At 48.6% G+C, this 24,699-nt stretch overlaps 1 protein-coding gene and 1 non-coding gene across 9 annotated transcripts; both read right to left on the minus strand.

Annotated features, from left to right (window-relative positions):
* Window positions 1–581: 581 nt before the first annotated feature.
* DYRK1B (dual specificity tyrosine phosphorylation regulated kinase 1B) lies at window positions 582–24,696 on the minus strand. Of its 8 annotated transcripts, none has more exons than XM_066243751.1 (13): window positions 23,789–24,123; window positions 22,351–22,514; window positions 20,692–20,814; window positions 20,402–20,590; window positions 19,873–20,020; window positions 17,733–18,019; window positions 16,823–16,969; window positions 16,601–16,741; window positions 16,269–16,304; window positions 15,989–16,184; window positions 15,502–15,608; window positions 10,440–15,406; window positions 8,448–10,223 (listed from the first exon to the last, which is right to left on the minus strand). In XM_066243751.1, exons 1-12 carry the CDS (start codon window positions 23,865–23,867, stop codon window positions 15,035–15,037), a joined length of 1,989 nt encoding a protein of 662 aa, XP_066099848.1. In that variant the 5' UTR covers window positions 23,868–24,123; the 3' UTR covers window positions 8,448–10,223; window positions 10,440–15,034. The 8 variants fall into 8 exon arrangements, with proteins under 8 accessions (XP_066099846.1, XP_066099848.1, XP_066099849.1 ...); XM_066243752.1 differs by having other exon boundaries at window positions 20,692–20,811; window positions 23,789–24,120; XM_066243749.1 differs by lacking the exon at window positions 8,448–10,223 and adding an exon at window positions 582–755 and having other exon boundaries at window positions 13,773–15,406; window positions 15,989–16,304; window positions 23,789–24,122.
* Window positions 10,330–10,436, minus strand: LOC136313737 (U6 spliceosomal RNA). The gene has a single exon (XR_010727183.1). It is a non-coding gene; the product is annotated as a U6 spliceosomal RNA (small nuclear RNA).
* Window positions 24,697–24,699: the final 3 nt, after the last annotated feature.

Raw genomic sequence — 24,699 nt, forward strand, 5'->3', positions numbered from 1 at the left:
CTCTCCTTCCTCTCTGTCTCTCTCTTCCCCTCCCGCAGCCGAGGCTCCACTGGAGCAAAGATGGCACAGGCGCTGGGGATGGCTCCTTGGGCTCTGCCCCAGGCGCTAGAGTGGCTCTAGTCACAACAGAGCGACGCCCCGGAGGGGCAGAGCATCACCCCCTGGTGGGCAGAGCATCGCCCCTGGTGGGCGTGCCGGGTGGATCGCGGTCGGGCGCATGCGGGAGTCTGTCTGTCTCTCCCCGTTTCCAGCTTCAGAAAAATACAAAAAAAAAATAAATTTTTTTTCCCTTAAAATACATATACCATATTGAGTGCTACCTAATTGTCAGGCACAGTGCTAGGGGTTTGAGGTATACCAAAGAATGCAAAGTCCTTCAGGTGGCTCAGTGACATTATCAGCAACTCAGGCCCTTTTCCTTTTCTGCCCTGCCACCCTCAGCATGACAGCTGAGTCACCAGATGGCGGCTCCTGCCCCAGCATCACCTCCTCACACAGCATATCCTGAGGCAGAACGTTCGTTCTGGACCATCTCTTTTAAAATTTTTTTTTATTTTTCTGAAGTGAGAAGCAGGGAGACAGAGAGACTCCCATATGCGCCTGACCAAGATCTACCCAGCAAGCCCACTAGGGGGCGATGCTCTGTCCATCTGGGGTGTTGTTCCATTGCAACCGGAGCCATTCTTGCACCTGAGGTGGAGGCCATGGAGCCATCTTCAGCACCCGGTCAACTTTGCTTTTCAGTGGAGCCTTGGCTGTGGGAGGGGAAGAGAGAGACAGAGAGAAAGGAGAGGGGGAAGGGCAGATGGGCTCTTCTCCTGTGTGCCCTAGCCAGGAACCAAACCCGGGACTTCCACACATCGGGCCGACACTCTACCACTGAGCCAACTGGCCAGGGCCCTCTCTACCTTTTTATTTTTAGTTCAGCTCATAATTTACATGAAATAAAATATACCCATTTTAAACAAAATCCCAAAAGGTTACCTCATATCTTGCTATTTTAAGGTATAGTTTTATCACATATTTTTGTATGCCTAAACAACGTTTCCTTGTGGTTGCTTTGGTTTTTTTATTTTTTTATTTTTTGTTTTTCTGAAGTGAGAAGCCAGGAGGCAGAGTGACAGACTCTTGCATACGCCCAACTGAGATCCACGCAGCATACCCACCAGGGGGCGATGATCTGCCCAGCTGGGGCGTTGCTCCATTGCAACTGGAGCCATTGTAGCATCTGAGGAAGAAACCTCAGCGCCTGAGCCAACTTTTGCTCCAATGGAGCCTTGGCTGTGGGAGGGGAAGAGAGAGAGAGAGAGAGAGAGAGAGAGAGAGAGAAAGAGAGAGAAAGGAGGGCGAGGGTGGAGAAGCAGATGGGCACTTCTCCTGTGTGCCCTGGCCAGTGAGCCAACTGGCCAGGGCTGTGCTTGCTTTGTTTTGAGCTTATAAAGAGTATCATCCTATATGGAGTCTTCTGAATTTTTCTCTATTCATTCAACATTATTTTTCCTGAGCATCTATAGTTCCTTCCTTTCACTGCTGAGAATATACTATTTATCCATTCTTCTTTTAACAGACGTCTGGTGGTGGTGTTTTTTTTCCTATCACACAGTGCTCATTACAAACTTTCTTGGCCCTTCCACCTGGTGGACATGCTCATTTCTCCTCAAGCATCCAGGAATGAGGATGCTGAGTATAAGAGACATGAATCTTCAAAATGCCTGAAATTTTCAAAATAACACCCAACTATTCTCCAGAGAGTTGTGCTAGTTTGCATGCCCACCAGTAGTGTATGAGATGTCTTGCTAATCCCTAGCCTCACCTATAGTTATCTTTTGTCAATTTGAGGGTGTAAAATAGAATCTCAGTGTGGCCTTTTATGCTCTTTTGAAGTTTATGTAATTAAGAGCTGGTTTTTCATCAGAGGGGTGGGACCAAAGATACAGAAAGGGAATTTAGAGAGTGACTGTAATTATGAATCTATGCTGGATAGGGGTAGTGGGTGGGGTGAGAGTGAAATAAAGGAGGGATGTGATGGATGTAGAGTGTGGGAACAGAGGCCATGGTCCTGCTGGAAGCAGAGACTAGCAGTAACAAGCAAGCTGGAATGACAGGAAGCTGATCTCAGTGCAGTCTTAACTTGTCTCTCTCTGATTACTTATGAGGTGGAGCATCTTTTCATGTCAAATTAATTATAAAACTACTGAAGCAATAGAAGAATCTCAAAGGAAAAGACCAGTAGACTACTTCTCTCTCTGTTTTTATTTTAGTGAAGGGAGGGGAGGCAGAGACAGACTCTCCAGCATGCGCCCCAACCGGGATCTACCCACAAGCCCACTAGCAGGCAATGGTCTGCCCATTGGGACCACTGCTCTGTTGCAACGGGAGCCATTTTTTAGCGCCTGAGGCAGAGGCCATGGAGCCATCCTCAGTGCCCGAGGCCAACTCACTAGAGACAACTGAGTCATGGCTGTGGGAAGTGAGGCGAGAGAGAGAGAGAGAGAGAGAGAGAGAGAGAGAGAGAGAGAGAGAGAGAGAGAGAGAAAGGAAGGAAGGAAGAGGGGTGGAGAAGCAGATGGTTGGCGCTCTCCTGTGTGCCCTGACTGGGGATTGAACCTGGGACTTCCACATGCTAGACTGATGCTCTACCACTAAGCCAACTGGCCAGGACCCAGCAGACTATTTCTTAATGACTGTCTTTTGAAAGTAATGTTCCTATGCAAAAAAAAAAAAAAAAAAAAAAAAAAAAAAAAAAGGATAAGGGAAATTTGAGTGTAAAAAAAATATCAAAATCTACGTTGGACTAACAACTGCTGATATAAATTAACAAAGAAAAGTCTCCATTCATAAATGTGCCATTGGCAGAGGACAAATCCCAAGAGATGAGCTCCAGGGTGGTTCAGGGATGGAGTCAGAAGAGTAATTCTACGCAGAGGCTGTTAAGACCCATAGTATGTCTACTGCACATCCAGTAAAACAGCACAGTTCCAAATGCTGCAATGGTGTCAGGGCACATCCAAACAGGACTAGAGGTGAATCTGGCTTCACAGTCCAGGTCAAGAGCTGTAAAATCTGCGTGACCCCCATCTTCCTTGTTATTTCTTAATTCGGTTAACAAATACTGACTCTGTGCCAAGTTCTAGAAATAAAGTGATGACCAGAACAGACTCTGTCCCCATCCTCATAGATTTATCTGTCTAAAGAGGGAGACAGACATATAGATGCTAATATCACAGATGGTTAGGGCTGAGGTGGGGGAAATCAAAAACCTGTTGGAAGCCCAGGACATTCCCTTGACCCACCCTGGGAGATCAAGGAGGACTTCCTGGCGGCTAAGACATCTTGAGACCTGAAAGATGTATGAAATTATTTGTGCTGAGGAAGTTGAGAGAAAGAGGGCTACTCCAAAGAGAAGAAAAGGCACGTACAAATGCTTAGAGGTGAGATGGAGTCTGGAGTGTTCTAGATCAGCACGATCCAACAGAAACATAAGGAGAGTCCTAAATGTAATTTTTTGAATTTTCTGGTAACCACATTAAAAAAAAGGCTAATTTTAATAATATATTTTATTTAAATCAATATATCCAAAATATTACCATATTAACATGTTATCAATATAAAAATTGAGATATTTTACATTCTTTTTTTATAGTAGTCTCTGAAATCTTATGGGTATGTCATCCCTAAAGTACATCTCAATTCACACTAGCCACATTTCAAGTGCTCAACAGCCATGTGTGCTTGGTGGCTACTGTACTGAACAGCACAACAGCACCCTTGCTATTCAATACACTGACATCACTTGGACAGTTATTAGAAATGCAGAATCTCAGGCCCCCCCCCAGACCGACTCAGCATCTGCATTTTAACAAGATTCCAGGAAATTTATATGAACATTAGTCTGAAAAAAATGGGTCCATTCTGCTTAAAACACTTCTGTGGCTTCCTACTGCCCTCATGACAAACACCTGGCTACTGACCTTAGCAATCATTCATTCATTCATCACTGCTGTGAGCCTCTACCTACTGGGTGCCAGGCCCTGCACTGGGTAATGCTGGGGACACAGGAAGGATGAAGACAGACCTGATACCTGCTCTCATGGAGCTCCCAGACAATTCATAGGTAAGTACCCAAATCTCTGTTTCATTCTGACCATGATAAAAATAATGTGAAGTGCAGGAGGAGTGTTATAGGTGGCCTGTCCTGGTTTTGAGTGGAAGGGACATCCAGAACATAACCCAAATATGGGAAGAGAATATGATCAAGGCAAAAAGCCATGAGCAGATTAAATGTCCCACTGCAGGGGAGGACCCTGCCAAGCAACACCAGCCTGCTCATGGTCACTAGGAAGGATCATTTTCTGGCTTCAGAGCACGGATAAACGTCTGGAGGATAGGGTTCCAGGAAACTAGCCAGGGACAGAGCCAGGTGATAGTATCACACACACCACACACAGATCTGCCTGCATTTGGAAAATGAGGGGACGGAACAGAAAACCAGGAAGGTGGTGAATTTGTCAGCAGGGAAAAAACTGGGAGCAAGGAATTGTAGGTTCCCTTGTTTTTTAAAGACAATGTCTTTTAATAAAGCATATATGAATTGTATTAAAATAATTGAGCAGGGGAAAAAATGTGCAGGATGTGGATAGAACAAGAATGACCATATACTAGTAACTGTCAAAGCTGGGTGATGGGGACACAGGCCTTCATTAAACCTTTCTCTCTGCTTTTGTGCAGGTTTGAAATTTTCCCTTAAAAAAAGTTTACAAATAATTGAGGATGTGAAAAAAGATTTTTAGCAGCTGGAGAAGTAAGCTGTTCTGAAGAATCTACAGTATCAGAAATGTGACCATCTTTATAAATGGAATCCAGGAGGAAGGCGGCTAAAGGCACAGACAATGGAACCAACCAGGACTCTTGGGTTCCAGTCCGAGTGCTGCTACTTACTTACTAGCTATGGAACCTGAAGCACTTGATTTACACTCAGAATGCCTCTCACTGAAACTCTGGGATAAGAACAGTCACTGCCTCCTAAGGCTGGTGTGAGGATGACTGAATTAATCCATGGGAAGGGCTGAGAACAGGCCTGGCATGAAGAAGGCGCCAGGTAAATGTTGGTGATTATCATTCAAGCACATGCTAGCCTGATTTAAAACACCAAAATGTCTGAGTAAATTCAGTCCTTTACAACAAATTCACCGTCTCAGTAGTCACTGATATAGTCGAAGAAAGTATTCTCTTAACACCAATATACTTTAGTGACCATCCTCTATACATACAAAATCCTTTTATATAATTTCTTGTTCCAGATGCTTATAAGATACCATTTAGACAAACACACAAGTCACATGTATAATGTTAATTGTGAAAATTCATGAAAATTCCCTTAGTTGATGTGATCAAAAGAAAGCGTATAAGCACTGCTAAAGGTATATTCTAACACTTCTACATTCTGGTCCTTTCTCAGTGTACAGAGAAATATGCCTTCATGCTCTTCTGGCTGCTGTAGAATTTTAAAGTAATAAAATGATTCCTAAAAGTGTTTTTCTCTTAAATTCAAACACAATGTGACTTTATAAAAATTTTTCTTCCACAACAGCTATTGGTGTCGTTATAGTATTCAATGAAAACATGTTCATTGTGAAAATTATTTTAAAGTAAAGCTCCCATCCAACAACTTTCGACACTCACAATAACCACTGGTTACACTATATTCATCATCCTTACAGATGATGATGTCTGGGACTGTTTCAAAATAATATGAATGGGAAGTGGGTGGGACATGGATTGAGCAGGAGTGTCTGGGCTGAAGACTGTTGGGGCCTGGTGAAAATCTACCTAGAGGCCCAGGTGAGCACACGGGTCACATTCAATGAAACAAAAGAAGTTCCGTGTGTCTGAAGGGGAGGCAGTCGGGTAGACAGGCCAGATCATACTGAGCCTTCAGTAGTAGAAGGAGTTAGGACCTTAAGAACACTGAAGAAACATGGAAAGCTTTCAATCAGGAGGACATGATCAGATTTGTTTCACAAAAATCCCTCACTGGCAAGTGGGTGTGGGCTAAAGGGAGAGATGGAAAGCCAGGGCCCGGGAGGCAGACAGAGACAGGGTGGAAGAAGAAAGGGCTGGGCCAAGGTAGGCCTGTGAAGGCAAGAAGGGGGCAGATGGGAGACCTAGTGGACAAGCTGTGGAGGTTGATGGGTTGGGCTGGGGGTGGGAATAGGGAAGAAGGCATCAAAAATGAAGGCCAGTACTCTCTGAGAGCCTGAGGTAACCCCTGAGATCTGTCTCTGAGAGGACGAGTAGGTTTGCAAGTTGGGACACAGTATGTGTTAGGGATGCAGGTATCACCCAGGGCTGGGGGGAAGGGCAGTGTTGGCCTTCATGAGGCCTCAAGACCCCTACTACTGGGGACCAGGGAAGAGGCAGGGGCCTAGTGCAGAATGGGCATCAGCAGCACAGAGACTGCAAACAAACTATAAGGGGATAAGATTGCCCAGAGGTAGGAGTTAGAAGTACTCCCCCACATTTAAAGGATCAGTGAAAACAGGAAATTCTTGCAAAGAAGCAAGACACAGGAGAAAAATCAGGAAAGCATCAGAGAAGCCAAAGGGAGAGTTTTTTGTAAAAGGAATGGCCAACACTGCTAATTTTTGCCAAAATGGTCAATGAAATGATCCCTAAATAGTGCCCCCTGTGTCAGGTCTCTCATTGTCAGAGAAAGAGGTTACAAAGAAAGGATTTGTGAGAATAATCCTTCTGAGGCTGGATTAGAATCAGAAATATCAGTATGGACTCATGTTTATACACAGATATCTGTATCTATATACATACACACACAGAAATACATATATGTGCGTATACCTAGGTTTGTACACACACACACACACTTCCTAGTTCTATCAACTGAGAGAGACTACAAACAGTGACACCCCAGTAACAATGACCATACTCAGTGCCCAGGACTTGGTTTCTAACACCTGTCTCCAATTAAAGAAACCCAAGTTCCCTGGAGAAATGGCTGATTCCAGGGCTGGGGCAGGGAAAATGCAAATAAGCCTGGAGCATCTTACAATACCAGAGAGTAAAATGGTGCTCAAGAAAATAAATAATAGTCTGATTAGTGGTGGTGCAGTGGATAAAGCATTGACCTGAGACCCTGAGGACCCAGGTTCAAAACCCCAAGGTTGCCGGCTTGAGCACGGGCTCGTCTGGCTTGAGTGTGGGGTCATAGACATGACCCCATGGTCGCTGGCCTAAGCCCAAAGGTTTCTGGCTTGAGCAAGGGGTCACTGGCTCAGCCGGAAACTCCTGGTCAAGGCACATATGAGAAGCATTCAATGAGCATCTAAAAGTGCTGCAACTACAAGTTGATGCTTCTCATCTCCTTCTCTTTTTGTCTGTCCCTCTCTCTCTCACAAAATAATAATAAAAAAAATAATAAAAAGAAATGAAGAACACCAGAGCCAACCTGAAAAAGCCATTATGGCCAAAACGGGAATAATTGGAATGAAAAATATTAATTACAATAGTACTGGATTATACCTAAAGAAATAAATATCCATGAGTCCATACTGATATAAATGAATGATTTAAGAAACAAAACAAATGGGGTAAAAGAGACAAATCTTCCTACAGGAGAACTCCAAATAATAAACGTAGAAGAAATAAAGAAGTAGAAAATCAACACTAGAACACCACAATAATAATTGTCATGGGCAAGACCCACAGTAAATGCTAAAATTTGTAGGTGGGACTTTGAGGAGAAACAGGACATTTGCATAGCGTCAAAGTACCTTCCCATATTTTTAAATTCCTGTAGTGATTTTAACATAGAAGACAAATTCTTTGACATTTTTTCCCTACAGGAACTGGAGCTTAATTCTCCTCCCTGTGTGGGCTGGGTTTCGTGACTTGCTCTAACAAAAAGAGTAGGGAAAGGGGAAAACAGTAACATTCCAGTTGAGGAACCTGGTAGGCACCATCTTAATGTAGTGACCCAGGTTAATATCACCTGAGTGGTATTCTTTCCCAAACCTATAATCCTCCATCTAAGCATAAGAAAAATATTAGGCAAGCCCACACTGAGAGGCATTCTACAAAATACCTGACCACTTTGCCTCAAAACTGTCAAGTTCATGAAAAACAAGGAAAGATAGAGAAACTGTCACAGATTGGAGGAGACCAAAGAGAGGATGAATAAATGCAGTATGGTATCCTAGATTGGATCCTAGAACAGAAAAAGAACATTAGTGGAAAATGGGTAGGATATGAATAAAGCCTGGAATTTAGTTAGAAAATTAATCCACATTAATTTCTTACTTTTGAAAAATATAAAGATGTTAATTTTAGGGGAAGCTAGGTGTAGGGCATATGGAAAGTCTCTTATACTATCTTTGCAACCTTTCTGTAAATCTAAAATTATTAAATTTGAAAAGTTATTTAAATATCACTGACTTGGCTACAAGTAGACTAGGTTAAGTGCTTCCCCTGGGTTCCCAAAGCCCCGTGCTCCTGCAATCCCTGCCCTGACCCCTTCTGGTGAGGAGGTGTCCCCCCCATGGGATGCGTGCTCTGGAAGGGCAGGGTGGAGGCTGAGTCAGTGCTGCGTCTCTCTCAGGTGAGGAGTGCAGTGTCTGTCTTCCTGACAACTTGGAGAACATACATTGCAGGCAGAAGCCGTGCAGGATCCCCACCACTTCTCCCATCCTGGCTTTTACCCCTCTGAACCCAGAGCCTGCCACAGCCCACCTTCCTCATCTCCCCTAACCCATTCACCCAAACCAGGACACATTTGAGACTACATAAATGGTCTGTTCCACTCACTTGCCAATTTTCCACACCCCACATCCACACACAGTCCTGCCCTCAAATACCCTCAGAAACACTGCATGACTGTTGGAGGTGCCCAGTCCTTTCCAGTAGACAGTCACCTCTGCAGAAACCCCTGAGCTACAGCAGGTTAAGCAGCGCTCGTTACCCAACCCCAGCAATCTGATTCCTGTCTGGGCAATTTGGAACAGGGACAGAGGATCTGTGGGGCACCGCACTGGAAGGCTGCATAGTGCTGGGGCATGAGTGACCTAAGGCCAGCTCAGCTGCCTGCAGAGGAAGCAGCAGATGCAAAGAGGTGAGACCACAGGGCCAGGGAAAAGAGGAAAGCAGAGTTACTGCTCCATGTTCTGACTATCCTGTTCTCATGAGCCCCTGTCCATTTCTTTCCGTCATGACCCACAACCAATCTATTGTCAGTTTTGCCTTCAAAGTGTATCCATATGACTACTCACTACTGTCCCTGACCTCGTTCAGGTCACCATCATTTCTTACCTAGATTATGGCAGCAACCTCCTCAAGGCCTGCCTGCTCAAACTCCCATACCTAGTTTCCATCAGTACTCTCCGCTTTTGTGATCTCATCCTGGGCCTTCAAACCACAGAAATCCCAATGACCCAATTCATATCTCTAGCCCTGATATCACCCTTGAATGCCAGACTCCTATACCCTCTGCTTGCTCAGCAAGTCAACTGGGATGGTTAAGGTACCTGCGCCCACAACCTCTCAATCTTCCCCAGACAGTTTCCGGCACTCACTCCTTCCCCTGCTCAGGCTGAAACCCTGACTCTTGGAGTTGTTGACTTCTTTCTCACCCCACACTTAATACCCCAAATCCTGCCCACTCTTCCTTTAAATCATAACCAAAATCCAACCACATCTCCCCACCTCTACTACTATACTCAGGCCAAGCCACCACTGTCTCTGATTGGGTCAGTGCAGTAGCCTCCTCACTAGAGTCCTGCTTCCATCCTGATGTCCACACGGCAGCGAGAGGAATCCTATTAACGTTACACCACATCACTCTTCAGCCTAGAATGCTGTTTTCTTCCCATCTCTCCGACAATAAAACCAAGCCCTTTTTCCATGGTCCATCAAGCCCTGCATGCCTGAGTAATTATATACAATATATCATCCCTGCCATACATTAGATACAGGTCACCCTGAACAATGTGGAGGGGTTCACTCACAGTTGAAAATCTGAGTATAACTACAGTTGATCCTCTGCATACATGGATTCCCAACCAGAGTCAACCTTTGAACAACTCAGGTTTGAAATGTGCAAGTCAATTGAGAAAAAAAATCTATCAGTGCACCTGCACAGTTCAAACCCGTGTTGTTCAAAGACCAACTGTATAGACATCGTGCTCTTCACAATAACCCTGTGAGACTATTTTAACCTCCATTTTTTTTTTTATAATTTTATTTTTTTAATGGGGTGACATCAATAAATCAGGATACATATATTCAAAGATAACAAGTCCAGGTTATCTTGTCGTTCAATTAAAAAATATGGAACGCTTCACGAATTTGCGTATCATCCTTGCGCAGGGGCCATGCTAATCTTCTCTGTATCGTTCCAATTTTAGTATATGTGCTGCCGAAGCGAGCACAACCTCCATTTTACTGTGAAGAAATGGGAGCCTCAGAGAGGTAAAGTATCTTATCTAAAAATCATACCACAAATGAGTAAATAATAATTTTATTCATCTTACACTGCTTTAACAATTATGGAAGTTTTAATGCTGATAACATTATGCTAATAATAACAGCTATCCTACACTCAGCGCTTACTCTGTGCCAGCTATCTTGCTACAGCTTCATTATCTCCTCTGTGCCCTTGTTTCTTCATTGTATAATTGGAATAATAATATTACCACACAGGATAACTGTGAGGATTAAATGAGCTAATACATAAAAATGGTAAGACCTCAAAAAAAAATATTAGCTTGTTTCAGTTAGCTCTTGCTGGGTAACAAATCATCCCAAAACACAGTGGCTTAAAATAGCAACCATTTATTTGCTCATGATTGATTCTGTAATTTTAGCAAGGCTCAGAGGGTGAGGTGAGTCAGGATGGCTCACCTCTAGTCCACATGGTGTCAGCTGGTAGCTAGGGTAGATGGCATTACTCATGTCTTACACAACAGCTAAAGCAGTGGAACAGCTAGGAGCTGGCTGGGCCTCTTTCCACATCTCTCTCCAGCAGGGTAGCTGGATACAGCAGCCCAGGGCTCCAAGAAAGTGAAAGCAGAAGCTTTCTTAAGTCCCAGCCCCCTCACCCCAACCAACCCAGACTTACTTCCACTGCATTCTAATGGTCAAAACAGGTCACAGGTCAGCCCAGATTCAAGAGGAGGAGGAAGTTTACTTCTGATGGGGAAACAGCCAAGAATGTATGGCTTTCATTAGAAGCAGCTACTTTGATCTCATAATAACAGCCTCATCACTGTTCTCTACTTCAATCCCTTTATCCCCTATAGTCTATTCCCCACATAATAGGCTGAGGGATCTGTTAACATACATAACTGACTATGCTTCCTTATAGTACTATTTAAATTCTTCTATAGCTTCCCACTACATATGGGGTAAGGACACACACTCCTTACAGGATCTACATGGTCTGACTCTTGCTCCCTTCTCAGCCTCTAGGTTACACACACACACACACACACACACACACACACACACACACACAATGGAGCTAATGCCTACCCCTTCATCACCTTAAACCTGACTTCCTAGGGTCATTAAATTTCCTGTCAAGTGCTCTTCTAGCACTTTCTGCCTTTCTCTGTATTTCATATTTGTGTCCTTAGGTGATGAGTTGAACCCTCACCTCTGAGACCGAGCTCTTTGGGGGCAGGGAAACTATTTTGTTCTCTGCTGTGTTCGCAATGCTAAGCACAAAGCTGAAGCAAGGTGAAAACGCTTGGTGAATGTCTGAGACCTCAGAAAAATTTAAGGCAATCCCTTAAAGTTCTGTGGAAAGGGGACTGACAGTCTCTCTAAGATGCTGGGATCCGGATCTGTGCTGTGAAATCATCCACCCACCCACCCATTCAATAACAAATTACTGAATCCTAACTATGTGCCAAGAACTCTTCTAAGTGTTGGAGATAAAGCAAGAAGTAGCAAAAAGGCTCCTGCAGTCATGAAGTATACGGTCTGGTGGGTATGGGGGGGAGCAGACAATAAGCACGATAAATGAATTGTATAGTGTGTTGAGCACTGCTATGACTAATGCTAAGGAAAAGTTCAAGGTAAGTTAACATATGAATGTTAGAGGTACAATTCTAGAAGAGTGGTCAGGAAAGATCTCAAGAAGGTGACATCTGAGTAAAGATCTAAAGGAGGTAAAGATGAGTCCTATCTGGGGAAGTGTCCCAGGTAAAGAGAACAGCAAGTACAAAGGCTCTGAGGCCAGTGTGGCCGGAGCAGAGTGAGCGAGGAGAGAGGAGTAGGTGATGTCAGAGTAGTAACATGGAGAGGTCATGCAGGGCCTTGCAAGTCATGAAGAAAACTTTGGCATCTACTCTGAGATGGAGGCACAGGTGCGGTACTGAGCAGGGGAGAAATGTGACCTGGCACAGGTATTCACAGCGTCCCTCTGGCTGTGTGTGAGGAAGACTGTGGGGAGCAGAAAGACCACTGAGGAAACCGCCATGATAATCTAGGCAGGCGATGAGAGTGAAGGTGGGAAGAAATGGTCAGGTTCTAAATATACTTTGTAAGAACTGAACCAGACAAGGGAATAAGACAAAGAGGGGACTTAAGAACAATTCCAAAGCTTCTGGTCTAAGCAACTACATGGATGGAGGTGGCATTTACTGAGAACCTGGGAAAACAGATTTTAGAAAAACAAAAACCAGGAGTTCAATTTGGCCAAGATACTCTCCAGATATCATTAGATATCCAAGAGGAGATATCATATAGGCAGTCAGCAGTCACCAGAGAAGTTCTGGGATGGAAACAGAAAGTTGAGATATGTTTCCATGCTTATCCATCCCAAATTCCTTACAGAACCCACATGATTTGGCTCCTGATGATGACAGGAAGCTCATCTTGCACCTGCCTAAGTCAATGATTCACATACACACAAATCCTGAGCCTGCTACTTCCCAGCTATGTGATCCTGGGTAAGTTACTTAACTTCCTCTGTCCTCAGTATCCTCATCTGCAAAAGGGAGATCATAATGGTACTGTCCTCCTATGACTATTCATTTTTTAAAAATTTAATATGCCAGCCATTGTCTTATGCTGGAAACACTCCTTTCCCACCCTTCTCCAGTCTGTAATACAGATATACAGCCTGTCAGCTCCGCCCTCTGGACATCTCTCCCATACTCACCCTTCCTCCCCTCCCAACCAAGACCCTTTCCCTGGTTCATCCCCGACGTTTCATGCCTAGGATCCTGCCAGAGACGTGACCCTGGGCTCTCAGACCCAACTCTATTTCCCTTAAATCTACTGCCAGAGGGCAGCAAGTTAGGTTTTCCCTTCTAGACACCCTCCCGTGGCTCTTCATTGCCCTCATGACAAAGTCCAAAGACCCAAAAAGAAACAACAAAATCTTCCACGACCTTCTTCATATAGTACTTTCAATAAGATCACCAACACCAGCTCACCCGGCTGTTTCTCATCGCTGCCTTCGCGCAGGACCTTTTCACTGCACCACCAAGCACCCTTCCGTATTCAGGCCTCAGCTCAGGCAGCTCCCCTTTCCTCCTCCAGAAGTTTGGCACACCCGTGGTTCATTTGGGTTCCCTCGCGTTCAACGTTGCCACCATTAGCGAACACCCGGACATACAGAGCCCTTCCCTGCCCCTCTTTCCTATCGACTAGAGCTTTCCCGCGAGCTATGCCAGACACAGCGGCTAGTGATGCCTTCCTGATGGGGCCGCTTCAGGCCTCAGAGCTCCCTCCTGCTCTAACTACGAACGTCTTACCTGCTTGCTCTCCGCGAAAAGCCGTCACGCACCTACTGCACGTCTCAAAGGAAATTAACACCTGCGCATAGCACGACCAAATCCACCCAATTACGCTCATACCTTCCTATACAGCCCGCCTTAAACATCCGGGACCAGTCTGACTGCTGATTGGCTGACTGACATCCCACCCCTAAACACATAAACGAAAAGAACTCTGGTCTTGTAGTTCCCCGACGAAAAGTGGGAAAACTGCTAAGTAGAGAACTACTTCCCAGGAGGGGCTGCTCCCCAGTGGTGGAAGACGATACCCTTTGACTAAGGTGGCTCTTGATTAGCCATTTGGGAGACAGAAGTTTCCAAACTGCCAGGGAAAACAGACCCACTTACCTGGGTCCCCTGGAATGTATAGATTTTTTTTGCCTGAGAATCTCAAAATACCTTTGTCCTCACAATTGTTCCAAAGGGTGAGACCAGACGTGGAGGGGTGGGGTAAAGTCTGTACCCCTTGTCTGCCTGCCATTCCCCAAATGGCACCAGTAAGTCCTGTTACACATATTCAGCACCTACTGGATGCTTGCCTGGCAAAAGGAAATAATGCACAGACTCTGTAGAAACCCTGGCTTACTAAGGCAGAAACTGTTTCCCAGAAACAGGACAGGGGTAGGCTTTTTACCCTTTCAGGGTTCATTTAGCCTGGAAAGCACAAATGTGGGCTAGGATCCTATCCAGGATCTGTCTAGGATTCCTTCCCCAGACCTGCAGCAGCCTCACGTCTGCAGCAAATAGCCATAACTTCCCTATGGACATATCCCACAAGACAAAGCTTTTTCAGCACCCCCCCAATCCCAACACCATTCCGCACCATGCCTCTGAGGGCCGGGTAAAGGGAGCCAGGGCCCTGCAAACGCTCAGGCGGGCATGTGAGAAAGCTCTTTACTGGGGGGTACAGCAAGGAGGAGCAAGGCCATCTCCCCCTACCTGCCCCCACCCCTTCCTAGGGCCCTGGGGTGAGAGGGTCTCCCCCCACTGGACCACCATTGTCTTTGGTACAATAAATAGAAAACAAGGGGGAGAGAGGGAGCCAAGGGTCCAGTCCTTAGTGGGAAGGATACATCTAAACCCCTCTCCTTGACCCCCTGCCCCAGGCCCCAATCAGTGCAGGCCTCACCCACCCCAGCTGGGTAGCAGCTATTCCAGTCAAGGGGAGAGATGAGGATGGGAGCCCAGGGCCCCCAAATGGGGGGTATGGCTTCAGGAGGGGCCCCAGGGAAGGGGCAGGGTCATGAGCTGGCTGCTGTGCTCTGGGGTACACCACGGAGGCCCAAGCGAGGCCCCAGAGTGGCAGGGTCATCAGGGGGTGGGAGGGGTGGACGACCTCCTGTCATCCGAGTCCGGAGGGCTGAAGCAGCTGGGTGCTGAGGGGCTGGCGCTGGGTGGAGCGGGGAGCAGTCTGGTGGGCCGCCCACTAGGCTCACATCCATCAGCTCCGGGGGTGGTGGTGAGGTTGGTGATGGAGGACGGCCAAGGCATTGGGGTTGGGGCGGTAACTGGACCCCAGCCCCTGGCAGTGATGAGACAGAAACAGGGGCCTGACGTGTCTTGTGGGGCACATCACCCCCTGCCCAGGGGCGCATCGGCTGGGAGGGTGGGACCTAAAGGAGTAAAGGAACAGTGGGTGATGGAGACCCAGGTCCTGGAGTCTCTGATACCCTGCCACCCAACTCCAAAGGCTCCAAGGCCCTAATACCTGGGGGCTGTTCATCTCACAGTCAGTGATGGGGGGCCCGGGGCCCCCACAATATCGGTTGCTATAGCGGTAGGTCCGGTTGTCACTGGAAGAGCCACTGGAGCCTCCTGGAGGTGCCAGGGGAAGAAAGAAGAGGCCTTAAGGGAGCAGAAGTGGTGGCTGGGTTTTTAGGTAGCTAAGTCTGGTTCCTGGTGCAGGCCCAGGTTTGGGCTTCGGGTTCTGCATTCATTTGAAGAATCAGGCCCAACATTGAGATTAGGGGACAGAGTTTAGTTTTGGATGGTGGAGTAAGAACCAGTTAAAGGTCTGAGCACAAGCTCAGTTTCAAAGATCAAGTCAGGGCCAGCTGAAGCTTTCCTGCCCTAAGCTTTGGAATTCAGGATCATATAGTTGCAAAGCTGAAGACCCAATGGCAAGGACCCCCAGATCAGGCCAAACCACAGCTGCCCCCAACCCTGTCCTACCCTCTGGGGCACTAGGCACCCACCAGAGCTGGAGATGGAGCTGGCGGTGCTGGAGGAGGGACAGGTGTCGAGGGGTGCGGGCGAGGTGGAGGCACTGCTGCCTGCCGGGCCCGTGTTGGTGGCCTCATCAGCCGTGCGGCGGAAGAAGCCATGCTGCAGAGCCCCCAGCGGGCTGATGCGGGCGGCAGGCTCATATTCCAGCATGCGCAGCACCAGGTCCTGGAAGCGGAGGTAGTCGGCGGGGCTGTGGCCCGGCTCCCCCGCCCGCCGGCCCCCGGGCCCGCCCGTCTGCACGCCCAGCACCTCCTGCAGCCGCCGTGTCCCGGGGCCCTGGTAATCCTGGCAGGGAGGGGGCGGGAGGGGGGGCAAGAGAGTGGCCGTCAGTGGGCAGGAGGGGCAGGGAGACACACACGGGGAAACAGAGGCACAAGAGAGAAAGTGGAAAAAGAGAAGCTAAGAAGAACTGGGGGGCAGGTAAGAGATAGGGTGGATTGGGGAGGAAAGAAAAGACAGACAAGGGAGAACTGAAGGAAGGGAAAGACACAACGGAGAAGAAGCAGGGAGAGAGGGAACCCCAAGTGTGAGAGAGTGAGGGGCCACAGGGTAGTAGGAGCGGCAAAGGGCTGGGGCCGCACCTTCCTGAGTTCCTTTGTCCTTCGTAGGGTCCAGCCACCCCCAGGCAGCCGCTCAAAGTACTTGCGAGCTTTGGGTGCCTGGTCTAGCATGGGGGCTGGTGGGATGCCCAGCACCTCCACAATCCGGTTCATCTGGTCCACCTGCACGCATGTGGAGAGTCAGGATTATCAGGCCGGCCAGGCCTCACCCACTCCAGCACACCCCCCTCCTCAGGAGCAAACCTCATTGGAGCCACTAAAGAGGGGCTCTCCGGTGTGCATCTCCACCAGTATGCAGCCCAGGGACCACATGTCAATGGCCAGGTCATAGGGTGTGCCCAGAAGCACCTCAGGTGACCGGTAGAAGCGGCTCTGGATGTACTGGTAAATCTGAGGGAGGAAAGAGGGCAATAGTCAGAGGTCCAAGCCTCTCCTACTGGTGCCACTAACACCTCCAAAGCTAGGACAAGCCTTCCGTCCCCAAAACTACGGAGGGTGGCTACAAACTCTGATGTTATAGTACCAACTTTATAGGAGCCACTATCTTCATTTATTTTATTCATCAGCCTCAGTAGTCTGCTGACCTACGTTGATCCTGATCTCTATCCTAGGCCTGACTTCAGGTCCCTCTTACTCACCAGTCAGAAGTTGGCGTCTGCAAACCCAGGCCCTTCCCACCATCCCAATCCAGACCCTTTTCATGCCACCACCATTATCATCTCAAATGACTGCTTACAGAAGTCACAAAGCTGAAGCACCCCCCCCCCCATCCATCCCCAGCTTTAAGAGCACAAGGTAAACAAAACTTAGTAAAGTGCTACCTAGGCTCAAAGCTCACCCAATTTCTCCTGCTCACGTCTGGCAGCCTCAAAACTGGCTCTGCCTCCAGACTTCACTCTTCCCTTTCCCACTGGGCAGTATATATAAACCCTGTGGCCCTCTCCTTTACTACCTTCACCCATTGGCCCTACCCTTCATACCTGTCCACACTCCATCCCAAGCACTAGGCCTCAGGCATCAACCACTTCTGGATGCACCGGACAACCCCATTCCAACCTAAGGCAGCCCTTCATCTCTGGCCACCGGCTGGCCCTGCCCCCACCCTGGCCACTCACACACATACTAGCTCCACCCCTGGGGCCGGGCTAGGTACCCTCTGGCCAAGCTGGCAGGAGCTGCCAAAGTCCACTATCTTGATGGCACTGCGTTTGGGGTTGCAGAGCAGGATGTTCTCAGGCTTGAGGTCACAGTGAATGATGCTAAGCTCGGGAGTGGCCAGGAAGAGCAGCGCTGTGCAGAGCTGCTGTGCCAGCTTCCGTGTCAGGTTCAGCGAGACTCCACGGAAGTGCGTATTGCGCAGGAGGTCGTAAAGGTTGTAGGAAAGTAGCTCGAACACCAGGCACAGGTGGTTCCGAAACATGAAGTGCCGCTTCAGGTGCACTACAGGAAACAGGACCAAGAGACGGCCAGTAGTACACAATAACCAAGGAGAGAGGCTGGAAGCAGATCTGTGTCTCTGCTTCTTGAGCACTGGCCAAAGTGTGGTGTGCCCACAGGTACCAGCTGCTAGTCAGGATGTTTTTATAATGTCTATAACTTGAATCACACACACAAAAAAGAACAATGTTTTTTTCTTTTTTTTTGTATATTTCTTAAGTGAGAAGCAAGGAGGCAGAAAGACTCCTGCATGTGCCCGAGCAGGATCCACCTGGCAAGCCCACTAGGGGGCGATGCTCTGCCCATCTGGGCCATTGCCCCGTTGCAACTGAAGCTATTTTAGCGCCTGAGGTGAGGCCATGGTGCCATCCTCAGTTCCCAGGCAAACGTGCTCCAGTGCAGCCTTGGCTGTGGGAGGGGAAGAGAGAGATAGAGAGAAGGATGGAGAAGCAGATGAGCACTTTCCTGTGTGCCCTGACCGGAAATTGAACCCGGAACATCCATATACCAGACTGACCTCTACCACTGAGCCAACTGGCCAGGGTAAAAAAAGGGACAAATTTTCTTGATTAAGAAAAGTGAATTCTTTCCCAACCAGGTGGTGGCACAGTGGCTAGAGCGTTGACCTGGGACCCTGAGGACTCCAGTTTAAAACTCCAAGGTTGCAAGCTTGAGCATGGGCTTGCTTATCTGGCTTGAAACCAAAGGTCCCTGGTTTGAGCAAGGGTTCGCTAGCTCAGCTGGGGCCCCCTAGTCAAAGCACAAATGAGAAGCTATCAGTGAACAACTAAAGTGATGCAACTATGAGTTGATGCTTCTCATTTCTCTCCCTTTCTGCCTGCCTCTCTCTCTCACTAAACAAAAGTAAATTCTTTTCAAGTCTCAAAATGTCAGATGAAACCAAAGATAGTTTCCATTTGGTGCTGACAAGTCTTTAACACCATTTTACAGTGCCTCATCTAATCTTATAACATTGTTTTAGTCTCAGTTTTATATTTTTTTGTGGCAAAAGATACTCGTTTTCTATTTACTGAAAGGTTTTACACTTAAAGAAACATATTCTTCAAATCCTCTTGCTTTTTCTAAGAGGAACCAGTATAGGCAAGAGGGAAGACTGGCACAGATGTTAAGAGTAAAGGTCTGGGCCCTGGCCAGATGGCTCAGTGGTAGAGCATTGACTGGTGTATGGAAGTCCTGGGTTCGATTCCTGGTCAGGGGACATAGAAGTGACCATCTGCTTCTCTAACCATTCCCCTTCTCCTTACCTCCCTCCTCCCTCTCCCTCTTATCCACCCACAGCTATGGCTCAATTGGTTTGAGTGCATTGGCCCAGGGCGCTAGAATAGCTCTGTGGAGCCTTTGCCTCAGGCAATAAAAACAGCTCAGTTGCTAGCACAGCCTGGATGGGAATTGCAGGGTGGATCCTGTTTGGGGCACATGTGGGAGCCTATCTCCCCTCCTCTCACTTAAAAAAAAAGGCAATTAATTAATTAATTAATTTTAAAAAGTGAAGGTCTGGAGTCCGGAGTCTACTGCCTGGTCAAATTACAGTTCTACTGAATACAAACTCTGTGTGATAGTACCTGAATACCTCATTTCTTCATCTCTAAGCTGTGGGCAGTTATGCCCCTTCTATGGCCTGGGCTAATTTATGTAAAGTGCTTATAGCAGAGACTAACCCTTAGTACCCAATAAACTCTGACCAGCATTATTTTGTGAACAAGACAAAAATCATGCAAGTGGCAGAAGAATAACTGATGACAGGGAATTACAGTCCAAATCCTACCCTGAGGACACCAATCTCATCCTATAGAGGTGATCCATCCCTAAACAGCTTTTGCTGCCCCAAGGCTCACCTATGTAGTACTTCATCTCTGTATCATGCTGGTTCATCAGCTCCAGCAACCGCAACTCAATCTGGGCCTGGTTCAGGAAGGCCTTTTTGTTCTTGATGATTTTGATGGCCACCAGCTCCTGGGTCTGATGATCATAGGCTTTCACCACCTGCAGGGGCAGGGTATGTCACAAAATGAGCGAAATGGGGGAGGGGGGAAGAGCCAGGTACTACTGTTTTTCCTCCAGCCAAGCAGGCTCACCAATATCACTGTCAATATTACTAACAGTAATTCAAAACCGAGTGCTCACCAACAGTCAGGCACTAGTGTAACACTGGATATGAAATAACCACCTCATAGGGAGAATCCTGTTAATTGCAGATTTTTCCAGAAAAGGGAACTGAGGCTAGGGAAACCAAGTGACTGGACTGAGGTGAGTGGCCCAGCACAGAACTTGAATCTACTGAACAGTGATTATGTCAATCAATATCAGTGGGTGCCCATGTTCCCCAACCTCTGGGTCAGAACGAGAGGGTGGGGTATCCCGCACCTGGCCAAAGGAGCCTTTGCCAATGAGGGAGTCAATCTCGTAACGCTCCAGCCAGCGCTCGCCACTGCGCACTATGTAGTCGTGGTTGTCATCATCATAACCGTGGTTTAGGACCTTCTTCTCTTTCTTGGTACTTGAGTCCTGAGGAGGTGCCTGCTGGGCCCGCCGCTTCTTCTTCGCATAATAGACCTGCCCAGCCGGCCAGCCAGGAGATGGGGACTGATAAGTGACTTGTGCCAGCAGCCAGGACCCTTAAGCACACAGCCTGGGTCCCCTACCCCTCTGGTTACCTCATTGATGTGCTTGTAGGTCTTGATGAGGTCCACAGAGAGCTTGCGCAGTGGGGCCGTGTTTGGGTCCCGGAAGGCCAAGGGAAGCCTCCGAGGCAAGAGCCGCACATCAGGCAATACCTGCTGGGTGGGGTGAGAGGTGGGCACTGAGGACAGGCCTTGACCTCTAACCTCAAGGGACAGAACTAATGGGTGGCTGGCTTATCATTACCACCCGCATATTTATGTGGTCACTGTCTGACAAGCCCACTAGAAGAGAAAGTCCCCAGGGGCAGAGTCTTTGTCTTGTTCTTGCTATTGACCTTCAGTGCCTGGAACAGGGCCTGGCACATAGTAGACTAGGGTTAAAGATTGGCTGAATGAACGCATGGTGAACTATTTATTTACCCCTGACCTTTCATCCCACACCTTTATTCCTTTATGAATCTCAATGGGAGCTCATACAGAAAACCTAGGTTCTACCCCTCTAAACCAGTGGTAGTCTGGTCCCTACTGCCCACAGTAGGCGTTCCAGCTTTCATGGTGGGCAGTTAGCAGAGCAATCAAAGTATAAATAAAAAGATAGATTTAAAGCCCTGGCCGGTTAGCTCAGTAGTAGAGCGTCGGCGTGGCGTGCAGGAGTCCTGTGTTTGATTCCCGGCCAGGGCACACAGGAGAAGCGCCCATCTGCTTCTCCACCCCTCCCCCTCTCCTTCCTCTCTGTCTCTCTCTTCCCCTCCCGCAGCCAAGGCTCCATTGGAGCAAAGTTGGCCCTGAGTGCTGAGGATGGCTCTTTGGCCTCTGCCTCAGGGGCTAGAGTGGCTCTGGTTGCAACAGGGCAATGCCCCAGATGGGCAGAGCATCGCCCCCTGGTGGGCATGACAGGTGGATCCCGGTTGGGTGCATGCAGGAATCTGTCTGACTGCCTCCCCGTTTCCAACTTCAGAAAAATACAAAAACAAAACAAAACAAAAAACAAAAACAAAAGTGGGCGGTAGGTATAAAAAGGCTGACTACTCCTGCTCTAAATCCTTCACTTGAGACCATCCATTTGAATGTCTTATCTTGAGGATCCCCATCTTGCTTTACCCTTGGGGTCTTCCAAATGCTCACCCCCCCAACACACTCAAGGTTCTGTATCTGAATCCAGCACCCTGGACCTCCCACTCCGAGCTCTACATTTCAGAGCCTTTAACAGTTTCTATCTACCCTTGGAGATCTTGATTCCATACCTAGAGGCCCTGCTGGCTCCAAGACTGTTCAGGCTCAACATTCCTCAACATTTTACTCATTCCAGGTCTTTTACTCTGGACTTTTCTAAGTGAACATTTATTGTTTACTATATGCTAGCACTGTCCTCAGCATTTTACATGCATTTCATTAACTGGTTTAATCATAACAATCCTATGGAGGTAGGTATCAAGTATTGGCTCCATTTTACAGACTAGAAAACTGAAGCATGGAGAATCTAAGCAATTTTACTGTCATGTCTGAATTTGAACCCAGGCCCTCCAAACCCTGACTTTGTCAGCAACTCCTCTATTATCTTTAACTCCCACAGGGCCCTTCACACCCCTGGGAGACTGTGCTGGGCAACCACACTATCTTTTGGCCCCAAGACCCTTCTATGTCCTGCCTTCCCCTTACCCCAAGCAGGTGAGGGGCCAGATGAATGTGTACCTGTGTGTGCTCCTGGGACGCTGGGAAGCCAGAGAAGGGACCATGGCCTGGTGGGATGGCCATGGTGGGCTCAGAGGGCCGCAGGGGAGCGAGGCCTGGAGCGGGAGCCCGGCCGGGGGGCGCCTTCTCGCATCCTGCACCTCGGCTGCCACCGCCGCTGAGACCTAAAGGCAGGTGGGAGGCAGGGGAACAACATGGAAGGAGGGGATGTGTGGGACAGTGCCAGGCATGAAAGAGGTGGGCATCAGAGAAAAGGCAGGGCACAGAGGGTGGAGGAAAAGGGTGCAACAGAGCAAAAGGTGGGAATGAAGAGAGGGCACAGGCAGAAGCGGTGGGGTGGTAGGGAAGGAAGGCACAGCACAATCCCTCAACAAATGATTACCAAATAAATGAGGTCGGTGGCAGGGACAGACACATACAAAAAGGAGTGATTGGGCGTTAAGCAGGAATTTGGGCCAAGACAGGAAAGAATATAAAGACACCAATAATTGGGGAGAGGAAGAGAAGAAAACAGAAACCAGACAATATAGGGAGTAAGGGTTCATTCTTTTCTTCCTATTCCCACTTGTGTCCCTCCCCTGGGCCCCCTCACACAAGATTCTGCCCTCCCCCAGTCTTGCATGAATATCAGGATCTCATCTCATCACAGCAATGTCCCTCTTCAAGATCTACCCTTCCCAGCAGATCCCCCAATCCAGAAGTCTAGGACCCCCTCCCTTCCCAAAACCACACCGAGTCCTCTGGTTCCCTACCAAACCATAGCAAAGTCATCTACAGGCGTCTAAAATCATATCAGGGTCCTTGAGGACTTACGGATCACTGTTACCTGAGAACCCCTACATAACAGGGTCCTATCCCTATGGCATTTTAGTCCGCCAGGGCACACCCTTCCCAGGGGACCCTCCCCATATTATGCCAAGACCTCTTTCCTATATCATTTCCTCCCACATCAGGTACTACCCCTCCAGCTCGTTTTTCCATACCACATTACATTTCCCGCATCCCACATCTGAGTTCTGCCCCATAGCCCCACATTATGCCAAGGTACCCCTCCCAATCAAGGCCTATTCTTCTTGATGGGAGCAAAGGGGAGGTGTCTCTTCCTACGATTTATAGTGTTCGTCCTTCTAATTCAACATTCCTCCTCCCAATTCAATATTCCTACAAGGGTCCTTTCTCTAGTCACTTCTTATCCACTGGAGTCAATCCACAACTGTGCCAATTCCTAGAAGGCCCCCATAGCCAAATACCCCAAATATCACAGACTTCTTCCTTCTCACACTATCGGCCACACCAAACTTCTCTCCCCACAGGCCTTCCCTTCTGTCAGTCACTTTCTTCTATGTCAAGCCTTGTCACTCCCCTTCCCCCAAACCACCTCTTTCCCGGGAGCCCTCCCACACACCAGGACCATCTCTCCCAGCTACCACCCCCCTACCCGGGTCAGGGCTGGCGCAGGGCCCACGGGGGGCTGGGGTGCGGTGGGCCCCCCAGTGGGGTGGGCGAGCAGCCAGCATGGCGACAGCGGCGGCGGTGAGGAGAAGGCCGCCTGTCCCGGCCCGGCCAGCCTCGGCAAGCCCCGAGGCGGGGAGGGCAAGCGGGACAAGCGGCCCGGTGGGTGACAACAGCAGCCACTGCGGGCGGGGGAAAGGAGAGGAGACAGGGGCAGCTCGGGGCACACGGGGGAAGGGAAAAAGCAGGTGGATGGGGGGAGGGGCAGGTTAACCCTCACCCAGCCGGCCCCGCCCTGAGGGACACCGGTGTCCCACCCCTCCACCCTTGAGGGTTACCCCGACCCGCTGGCAGGCCTGAACTTGGCAGTCCACACCTGCCATGGCAACAACTGTACCATTGGTCGCTGGGCCAAGAGCTCAACCAATCACAGGCCAGGGCAGTTGTTGCTAGGCGACGACAAAGCGGCCGGCAGAGCAGAGCCCAAACAAAGGGCCAGAGTGGGGCCCCAGTACCCCCTCCCAGCCTTCCTCGCAGGACAGCTCTCTCGGGCTCATCCCCTTCCAGGAATCCGACTATGAATAGCCAGGCACGACCTCCACCTGCTGCTACCCCACTCCTCTCCTCCCTTGGCCTCCTAAGTCTCACAGCGAAAGAGGATAATAGGCAGGGTGGGTCCCGTACTACCACCCTCACGCGAGCGCCCCGACCGTAGCCACTTCATTACCTGAGAGCGTGGGCAAGGGGACTCAAATTGCCCGGGAAGCCCGAGCTCAGACCAGCCCACTGGCTAAAGGTATCCGGCGGACGCAGCGAGTAAGGGCCCGGATTACCCAGTAATGCAACCAGCAAAATGGCGACCACAACAAACCGCCCCCCCAACCTGCTCTCTATCAC

Source organism: Saccopteryx bilineata, chromosome 9 (genome assembly GCF_036850765.1).
Source record: "Saccopteryx bilineata isolate mSacBil1 chromosome 9, mSacBil1_pri_phased_curated, whole genome shotgun sequence".
NCBI lineage: Eukaryota > Metazoa > Chordata > Mammalia > Chiroptera > Emballonuridae > Saccopteryx > Saccopteryx bilineata.

What these genes read in the sequence shown, in the direction of transcription:
- DYRK1B (XM_066243749.1), bottom strand. Translation starts at nt 23,867, where the DNA reads ATGCTGGCTGCTCGCCCACCCCACTGGGGGGCCCACCGCACCCCAGCC. An exon ending in CCTACAAGCACATCAATGAG is followed by an intron (nt 20,591 to 20,691) that starts GTAACCAGAGGG and finishes CCGGCTGGGCAG; the next exon opens with GTCTATTATGCGAAGAAGAA. An exon ending in CCTGCCAGCTTGGCCAGAGG is followed by an intron (nt 16,970 to 17,732) that starts GTACCTAGCCCG and finishes TTCCTCCCTCAG; the next exon opens with ATTTACCAGTACATCCAGAG.